Source organism: Anser brachyrhynchus, assembly GCF_964034855.1.
Source record: "Anser brachyrhynchus genome assembly, chromosome: 1".
NCBI classification, from domain to species: Eukaryota; Metazoa; Chordata; class Aves; order Anseriformes; family Anatidae; genus Anser; species Anser brachyrhynchus.
The window spans coordinates 30936523-30946708 of record NC_137694.1 but is presented as its reverse complement, the minus strand read 5'-3'; the positions used below and the strand labels follow the sequence as shown (position 1 = coordinate 30946708).

The 10186-nt window shown below is 38.0% G+C and overlaps 1 protein-coding gene across 1 annotated transcript; it reads left to right on the top strand.

Annotated features, from left to right (window-relative positions):
• The first annotated feature begins 1625 nt into the window (after nucleotides 1-1625).
• Nucleotides 1626-9985, top strand: LOC308199123 (arg8-vasotocin receptor-like). Its single transcript, XM_080602722.1, has 2 exons — nucleotides 1626-4064; nucleotides 5120-9985. Exons 1-2 carry the CDS (start codon nucleotides 3149-3151, stop codon nucleotides 5317-5319), a joined length of 1116 nt encoding a protein of 371 aa, XP_080458848.1. The 5' UTR covers nucleotides 1626-3148; the 3' UTR covers nucleotides 5320-9985.
• Nucleotides 9986-10186: the final 201 nt, after the last annotated feature.

Genomic DNA, 10186 nt, shown 5'->3' with positions numbered 1-10186 from the left:
AGGCATTCCAGTCTGAAGGACACACTACAGCCGTGTGATTCTGGAGTTGTGAGCAGACACCTCATTTAAGTGCATTAATCTGTGAGTTGAATCCTTCCCTACTAGCTAGCTGACAAACATTAGATGAGAGCCCATACTGAGAAAATCAGCAGAAGTTAATTAAAATGTGTCTTCCCACACTACTGAAAGTAAATAATTTAGGGAAAGAATTTAACTTGGACAGATATGGTTGGGAATGAAGCAAAGCTGGGCAACAGGAGAAGGAACTATCAGAGTAAAAGAACAGCTAAGACTGCTTAAACATTTTCATCTGTTATTCTGTTTTTCTTTTCTCAGAGAGTAATATTCCCAGAGTGGAATCAATTTCAGTATAACATTATCCTAAATGTCAGCTAGCATGGATGAAAAAACTGGAAAGGGCACAATTATAAAGTTATGAAACCATTAACATATATTGAACTAATTATATGCAAGATGGAGTGGAGTCTTACATCACTAGGACAGTTTGTACGAGGAGCACCACCTCCCTTTTTATAAACATGGCAAAGGCTGACGTGTTGCAGTGTGCTTGCCCTTCAGCCCATGTCCACATACTGGGTCTGACACCCATTACAGCACATGTGCTGCCCAGATGGTGTGTGCTGTGTCCATGTGCACACCTCCGAAGAGCTGTGTGTTCCCAGGGATCTTGTTCTAGGTGTAGGTGATAAAGCACATTTGCTCGAAATACATCTACCCGTACAGTAAGCCCTGTGAAAATCATACAGATTTGATTCTGGTACTATCTTCTGGTTAGTCTTCCGATACTGTCCCAGAAGTGACTTGTGTTTCATATTCTAGTCTTTTTACGTATAATTCCTTCATCATCTTTCAGATCACAAAGTGTAAATTTATCTTCCATGCCTGACCCTGGGCTTGGTTTTTGTTCAGCGTGTTTCTGCTTCAACCCACTTAGTCCCAGCACTGCCTGGATGGAGATGTTTACCCTGTCTCCTGCTAGAAGAACAAAGACAACACCTGGCTTTTTGTTAACTCATGGAGTGAGGATGCCAGGGTAAATGATTTCGGAGCACACACCTGAAATTTTGTCTCCATCTGAAGGCAGAGTTGGAGATCAGCCAGCCTGCTCTGCAGCACAGTGTCTGCAACCAGAATAATTGCCAGGGATTCTTGGGCTGTGGCCAACTCAGTTATTCTCCTGGAAGTTACCAAGTGAAGGGAGTGTGAGGGTAAGTGCAAGAACATTTGTTCACTTACTCTCTTGCCATGCTGTTTTCCGCTAATTGGGATGGATTACAGACCTGGGGGGGGGGGGGGGGGGGATATAAAAAGAAGCAACCTTAGGAATCCAACTTTGTTACAAACAGGTTTCTAGTTATGAAAAGGTAATAATAAAAAATCAGGTATATTAGATTAAGTTGTTATGATTCATAGCCTTTACAACACAGTCATAAAGAAAAGCTGTTGTAGACTCAGGCAGCTGCAGCAGCGTTCAGATAAATCTGGGATAAGGACTCTAATAGCTGCTGTCAGTGGCGAAGTTTACCGAAGCTGTTCTGCTTTTCTGTTGTCTGCTCTCACAGTCTTACTCTTGCTTGAGATATTAACATCAGTCCCGTGCTGGGATGGAAGGGGCAAAGAGACGGAGAGAAAAGGGATCTCACTGCCCTTATAAACCTTTGTAGTTCAGCATCCTGTTTATGAATTTTGCCCTACCCCTGTCTGTTGATATGTGAACACATTCAGTTTCAAGATGTCTATTCATCTTTCAGCTGCTTTTATAACATAGTCATGATCACAAAGATAAATCAGTATAGATGTATAGCGTACTATACATGCAGTGTGTATACTTTTAACCTTATCAGTTTCCTCTTCAGAAGAACTTCAAATTACCAGTCCCCTGACCTTATCCAAAAGGATATGAGTGCTCTAGCTTCAGACAAGGTTGCAAACCAATATGTGTTATCTTTCATATTGAATTAATTCCTTTTATTAAACCCATCTTTTTGTGATTAAGAGGACAGACTGAGGGAGAACAAATGAAATTAAATCAAAATTGTTATTCTTATCTGCCACTACCAATATGCAAAAGTTACACTGGAAGATTGAAGAACAATGAAATTCTTGTGGTCATAATATGACTTACTACTCAAAGATAAAAAGGATCAGATAGTGAAAAATGACCTCTCAGCCTTTAGCACTAGGAGTATAGAGACCCTAGGAAACCGTTTCATTGTACAGACCTTTTCCTCAGTTGGATTTCCCACTGAATTTTCACTTATTTTCCTATTAAATTCTCAGTAGACTCACAGTCCCATTAAAAGTAACTTATTTCACATGTGTTATTTTTCATTTTGCTGAGAAACAAACAAACAAACAAACAAACATCCAAGGCTTGACCCCATTCTTGAAATAAAAAGATTATTTTTAGGGCAGTTAAAAGCCTTTTTTTTCTTTTCTTTTCTTTTCTTTCTTTCTTTCTTATTTTTTTTTTCTCAGAATAAGGTGACTTAGATACCCCCCCCTCCAAAAAAGAAAAAAAAAAAAAACTATGGAAAAATGTATCTCTTTGTCTGTGCTGCGTTTAGGATGTGGTCTTGCCCCAGGAGCCCAGAGAAGCGCAGTTACGATGCATCTGAGCTCAGGGGCCCAACTTTCCATCTACGTCCAAACATTCCTTCTGATTAAGCTGAAGCACACACTCCTGGGTTGCGTAAAAAATATCCGAGCGAACTCTCATGAGTAATATCGTTTGAGCATGATTTTGGCCGCAGCTATTTACAAGTTCGGCTTTTGACTGAAGTGAGTAATTTAATTATGTCGAGCCTGTGAAGTTCTCCTTTTATTTATGTATTTCACCCAATTGTGTGGCTCGTGTTGCTATTGGCTCGGGTCCCTGCAGCCTACCAGATGACTCTGGAGTTACATAAGGCTCGACTCGGAGCCTATATAAAGCCTTTTTGCACTCCAGCAAGAGGCAGAATTTTATCGAGACACAGGTCCAGTGCTTTGGTTCGCACAAGCAGGAGGAGATTCGCTCGAAGATATCCTGAAACCTGAACCTGTGCTGGTTGATTCGCCAGCCAGCACTTCACAGCTGTCAACCTGAGTCGCAAGTAGCAGCTACTGTGAGTAGCTTCCGTGCACTATGAAGAATTTTTCATTTCCTATGCAGGATAGCACACATCAGACTGAAAGTCCTTCTACTCACAGATTCCTGAGTTTGACAAATAAGTCAGATCCCGTTGGAAGACCAGAAAGAGATGAGCAATTAGCTCAAGTAGAGATTGCTGTACTGGGGGTGATATTTCTGACAGCGTCTGTGGGCAATTTTATTCTCATTTTGGTGCTGTGGAGAAGAAGAAAGAAGCTCTCTAGGATGTATGTATTCATGCTTCACCTCAGCATAGCTGACTTAGTGGTAGCCTTTTTTCAAGTACTGCCTCAGCTTATATGGGATATTACAGATGTTTTCATAGGGCCAGATTTCTTGTGCAGAATTATCAAGTATCTACAATTGCTGGGCATGTTTGCCTCCACTTACATGATAGTGGTCATGACAGTGGACAGATATCAAGCAGTTTGCTACCCTATGGTCACTTTCCAAAAGAAGAGAGCTCTGTGGAACATTCCCATTTGCACCAGCTGGTCTATATCCTTGATTCTTAGCCTACCACAGGTATTTATCTTTTCTAAGACTGAAATATCTCCAGGTATCTTTGAATGTTGGGCTGAATTTATTCAACCGTGGGGCCCTAGGGCATACGTGACTTGGATTTTTGTAGTTATATTCTTCATTCCCTCAGCCGTCCTTATCACATGCCAGGTTAAGATCTGCAAAATAATCAAAAGAAATATATATGTGAAAAAACAGAATGAATATGAAGTAACAAATCAGAAGCAAGTCCTGCCATCCCGAGCAAGCAGTGTGAACTGTATTTCAAAGGCTATGATCAAGACTGTAAAAATGACAGTGGTGACAGTTGTTGCATATGTTCTCTGCTGGTCACCTTTCTTCATTGCACAGCTGTGGTCTGTGTGGTTCCCAAGTGTCATTACTGAAGGTAAGATACTCTCCATCCTCATTAATAACTTCATAGCAGGCTAGCACATAGCTTTAGATGTGGACTTTGCTTTTGTGTAAAAGTTATCTGTGATCATTTGGCTATGATTAAAAATAAATTACTGTATTGTTTATCTACTGTATAGACTTAGATACAGAGAACTTCATATATTATGTGTTGAAAACATCATGTAAGTAAGGGTGTGTGTGTTTTGAGTGGTGAATGATTCTGTGATTAACAAACAACACAGTGAAAGTAATGCTCTGGCAAGGGTTCAGTTCAGACTTTTGGAGGTTTCAGATACTATCGCGGCAGTATTTGGGGCTCTTGCGATGAAAAGAAATGGTTAATTATTCAATGTAATAAAATAAATATTTCTTATTTAATGTATAGAACAGTGGTGTTCTAAGAAATCTGATTTTTTGAATATTGAAATCATGTTGATGAGTATCTGTAGTACACTATAAGACAATTAAAAGTCATGAAACAGCTCTTTATAAAGAAAAAAAAAAAAGCCTAGTAGATGTATCAAAGAACACCATGCTGGAAACAAGATTAATCATGTCAAACTTATACTTGCCTCTTTGTGAAAGGCAGGCTCTCTGGTAGGTGAGTTTATTTAAGTTCACCTATTGAAAACTTAAAGATATTAACCCTAAAATATATAAATAATAGCTGTGTCTGATAAAAAAAAATAAATCTGATCTTTGTTTTAAGAATTCTTTCTATCAGTGTGAATTTGAGTATTACTCTACATATATTTATATCAATATCTGTGTTTGTATGTGTCTGTATAGCAAGTTAGCAATTGCTTTTAAATGTAATGCAGCTACATCAAAAAAGAGCTGTAAAGAACTATTTAACTCTGAAATGCATACAATACAGTATGCTTTATACCTTAGACAGTTAAAAATGGCATTGAAAACATGGGATTTTCCCAGTATTACTGTAACATTAATATATGAGCAAGTACACCATAAAGCAGCAGATTGTGAAAATGTTACTTGCATGAATGCTTAATTTACTCTGTTATCCCTTTAACTACTTCATTCCAGGTTCAGCATTCACCATTATCATGCTTCTCGGCAATTTAAATAGTTGTACCAACCCGTGGATTTACATGTATTTTTGTGGCCACATCCCATATTGCACAAATAAGCAGCTGGAGAACACCTCAGCTCAAGAAGAGTCGGTGATCACAGGAAGCATTCATCTTGTAGACAGAGACCCTGAGGAAAACATTACTTCTGCATAAATGTTGAATGCTTTTTCTTGTTTTGTTACATTTGCCATGTTTGCAGGACATATCAATATTTCACCATCGTATCTTGTTTTGTGGATAAGGAAGCTGGAAAATTGCCTTTTGTTGTATAAATATATTTTTCTGCAGTTCTGTAGCATATGCAGAAGTTTCTGTGTTGTGCAAACTTGAATCAATACTTCCATCACCACTGTGTTATCAAAATGAATTCTTGTAAAGACTGGCAAAGATACATAAAGTATCTCAGATATTTCACGTCAAAAACTACTTCTGTGATTCTGGATTTCTAAGTAGCAATTTTCTATAACTTAACCCAACAAACTGAGACATACTTGGAAAGGAATCTGACATAAGTAGACTTGAATATGTTTTTAAATTGAATTGTTTGTCATTGTAACATGATTGGGGGACAGCTTGACAAATCTTGAGAAATAAGCAGAAAGTCTTTTTTTTTTTTTTGCCAGCTGTAATTAATACCTGTTTTTATTAACTCCATATATACATGTATAAAATTCTGAGTAGCTTACTGCCCTTTTTAAAAAAGAATTCAGTTTCCTTGTGACACTGACAACCTACTTCAGTGTCTGATGCTGTTGTGAATCACAGAAGGTCAGTAGCACAGTGACGTTCCAGGTTTGTGGCTTCCTATTACAAAGCCATCAACACGGGATTTGATCTCCCATGCATTTCTTGATGTGCAAGCAGTTAGCTGAAACTCTCCACACATTTTAAAATGTATACATGCCTTAAATAAAAATAAGCACTAGGAGTGTACACTCCCATTTGGCATTCTGCGTATTTTTATGCAGGTTGTATTCAGACCTATTTGTTCTGGCATGTGATTTATTGACAGAATGTGCTCAGAACCTCTTCAGGTTCTAATTCAATCATTTCACCTTTGTGGTAAAAATAAATCTGCATATCTTTATTTCAAAACGCCATTCGCTTGCTAGTGTGTGGGTGTTTTATGCAGGTAGCTATTTATTCCCCTCCCAATGTCTACAATCTAATCCCAGCAGAATGGAAGGAATATTAGCAAGGCTCTTTCAGGTGTGACCAGAGCTGCATTCACAGAGATTATTGGTGATGCTTGCATATCATCTGCCTACATTATATCAATGCTATATCAGTGCTATTCATGCATCATTTTTATGATTGCTAGCAATCTCAAACTCGTATTTCAATGGAAAAGCAAAAGTTTTTTTTTTAATAACCTTTGAGTTGTACTCAAAGTAATACTGAGTAAATACTGATTGAATTGTGAGAAGCGGCAATGTATAATAATAGTTACACTTCAGGTTAATGTGTGCTGATATGATTGAATATCCTCTCATTTCTATTTCCCACATAGTTAGACCAGAAAGGGGTACTGCTGTTCTTTAAGGTGGAGAAAGCTAGTGTCCCAGTCCAAATGGCTAGAAAAGTCTCTAGCAAGAAGGAAGAGAAAGAGGCTGGGTGAAGATAGTGCCAGAGCGAGACAGGAATGGGATGAATCTGTATAAAGACTCTATTATAACTGAAATTTTAATTTTTTATTCACCATTTTCCTCCCCTCTTTTTAATTAATGTTTAGTAATTCTACCCCTCAACATGTTCCCAGTTAGATCAATTACCAAACTTAAGTGACAATTTCCTTTGGGGTACAAAGGTCCAAAATGTAATCCGTACTATTGATGGGATATTTGTTGTATGAAACCATTCTCTTTCCAAGACTTTATTTCAAATTAGCTCTCAGTTAGGTTGTCCCTGTTGACTTAATCCAGTGGTTAAAGATATATTTATTTTTGGTCTTTCTGCTTCCTTCAATTACAGTTAGTTATATAGTAAAACATGCAGTGTTATAGTGAAGTGTAAATATAAATGCTTCAAGGAATGACCTGTGTCCTAGTTCTACTGAATTTGCAGCAAAACGCATTGAAAGCCTCAAAAGGTATATATTTTCATGGAAACAGGTATTCAGATTATGTGCAAATAGTCACCCAGATCCAGAACTGACATAAGTCACAGTACTGTCCACAGACTGCCATGGAGCCATTTCCGTTTACACCAGGTGAGCTGGTCTCTGAGAGTAAAAAAATGTAACTTCTGCTGCTTACATTTCTGTGTCACTCATATACTTGTTATTGGATTTATAAATAATTTGGTAGAGCTTGATTTCTCAAATAACTAGCTCAATGTCTTCTATAAAACTCTTGGAGCAATATTAGACGTCAATATTTCAGATATCTTGATCATGTACTGAATGAAATGCCACAAATTCTTTAAAACAATCAATGAAGGATCACTGTCTGTAATGTTCAAAATAATGATATTTTAGGCCCTCAAATGTTTTATTTCTCATTTTTTTAATTCCCCCCCTCTTCCCCCCACAAGGATCAGTCCAGATGCTAAGAATAGAAATAAAGGTTATTGTACCACAGTGTCAAACTACAGGATATGAACACTTCTACATTTATTCCATCATGATGTATTTGAACAGCAGTTATTCCTGCTTATTTATTCATTCATTTATTTATTTATTTATTTATAGCATAGTGGATTTGGCTGCATTTTCCAGATCCTGATCATCATCCACTCTTTGCTTGTTCATCTATACTTGGGGGAAGATAAACTAAAATGAACTGTGCAAGGGAGAACCCCTCAGAAGACCCAGACTGCCCCAATGGCTTGCTCTGCCTGCCCCAAGGGCATCACTGCGCCCTGACTGATAGCTTTTTTTTTTTTTTTTCATTTTTCCCCTGATTAAGTTCTTTGCAGGACTTCCTTTACATTTTAAAGAAGAAGACATTTAAAAATATTATAAACTTTTTTCTTTTGCAAACTTGGCAATTTTTTTCTTGAGAGTTATATTTTGAATATCTTGTGCTCTCATTTGCCTTTGCATTTTGATTCTTTAGCTGGACTGTATCTTTTCTAATTCACTGTCACTTAGATTTCCAATAGGCATCAGTGTCTCATTAAGAGGGATGACTGACACATTCCCATAGTCTGGCCAGGGTGTTTAATCCATACAGCAGAATCAGAGACTTGAATGTACAAGTCTCTTCAGGCACTATGGAAGCACATGCAAATGAAAAAATCCAGTTATCAAATGAAAGCATTCCTCACCAATGCTTAGATTCTAATTTCTCCTGTAAATAATTTCTGAAAGAGAAATGCAGAGTTTACAAGTTCACACTCCTAAAGTAAATAACTATGTTGTTGATACAGGCAGTGCTATATAGCTTCTGGGTATCTGTTTTTTATTTTGCTGTTGTTGTTTTGTTTTGTTTTTTAACTTGCCAGGGTTTTGTTACCAATTAGGAAAGGTGCAGTTCAGTAAAATACTCAAGTTCTTTCCTAAAAATGATTGTGTTTTGTTACACAGGTAACAAGAATCCAAGATCTATCAATTACGTGTGCATTTACTACAGGAAAAAAAATAGAAGGAAGATCCAGCATATTTTCCTGTCTTCATGGTATATTTTTATGATTCAGTTATTCTACAGAACCACTGCTGTGTTTTCATTGCCTGTCTCAGTTCAGATACTTGAAAGTGGTGAATACTGAAATCAGAGGTTTTGGACATTAATATTTATCTTTAATTTTGCAATAAAATGATGCTGACAAATTTTAAGGGTGGTGCCAAACCAATGTCCTGCCAATTTCTCTTTGATCGCGTAGTTCTGACAATAACAACTGATTATCAGGTCAAATAAAGTTCTCCTGTCTCCATGTTACTGGGGGAAGACTGGCAGCATAATGTACAGACCCAAGCTGGAATTGGCAGAGTTTGTTATGTGAGGCAGATGTGGCATGCAGACACAGCTGTATTGTCTAGTTCCCAAACACATGGTTGGGATAAAAGTATCCTGAGGAGCAGGCACAAGTTAGCTATTCTTAGCTGAATAGTATCATGAGCAAAGGCAAAGGAAGAAGATCCAGCTACTCAGTTCTTGAAAACCAATTAGTGTTGGATTATTCAAAATAAAACAAACAAAAAAGAATAAGCAAGTAAGCCACTTTCTGTTGTCTTCATAAGCTAGGAACTTGGCCCTGAATAGCCTGGGTATCTACGGGAAGCGTACATGATTGCAAACCAAAGGAATCATATATGCAGTGACACAGGATTGCAAAGGAAAAAACTTCAAATGGCAATTGTATGAGAGTAACTGGTCACAAATTTATTTACTACTGTATTGGCTGATCCATACAGATTTGAACTGAAGGCGAATTGCGTTGTTAGAAAACCAGAAATAAAACCTGACATAATTTACACCACCACACCAAAACTCCAGCTGCCATCCTAAAACCCTGCTGCCCAGTCCAACGTGTGCCAACCACAGGCTTCTCTGCGCCCTCATGGTCCCAGGCAGGGCCTCGTGATCTGCAGTACTGTGCCTGAACTGTACCTGCCCAAATCTCTTGTAAAGGTGCCTCGGGCTGCTTTCACTTGACCTCTCTGAAACAAAAGGATAAAAGCTGCATCTTATTCTTGGGCTTGTACAAGGCTTCTGTTATTGACACTTGAGGGCTTTCTGAGGATCAGCTCACTAAGAAAGCAAATTCTGGTCATCTTTACAAGCCCTCTGTAAAATCTATATTAATTTGTACTTCATTTTTACAGGAACAAAAGAAATAATGGGCTTTGAGTGAAACTAAGCAAGCCATAACCCCCCTCCCCTCCTGCTTTCTTTTATTGCCAGCACAGCAGACCAAAGCATATGCCTTCTACCATCACGTGACAGCAACTAGCCTATTTTATCACTCAGTCAATAATGAACTTTGCATGTAATGAAACTTTAACGCTTCTTGAATTTCCATCAAGTGTTGGATGGAGTGTTGGATGGAGTCTCTAGAGATGCAGTGCAAACATATCCAA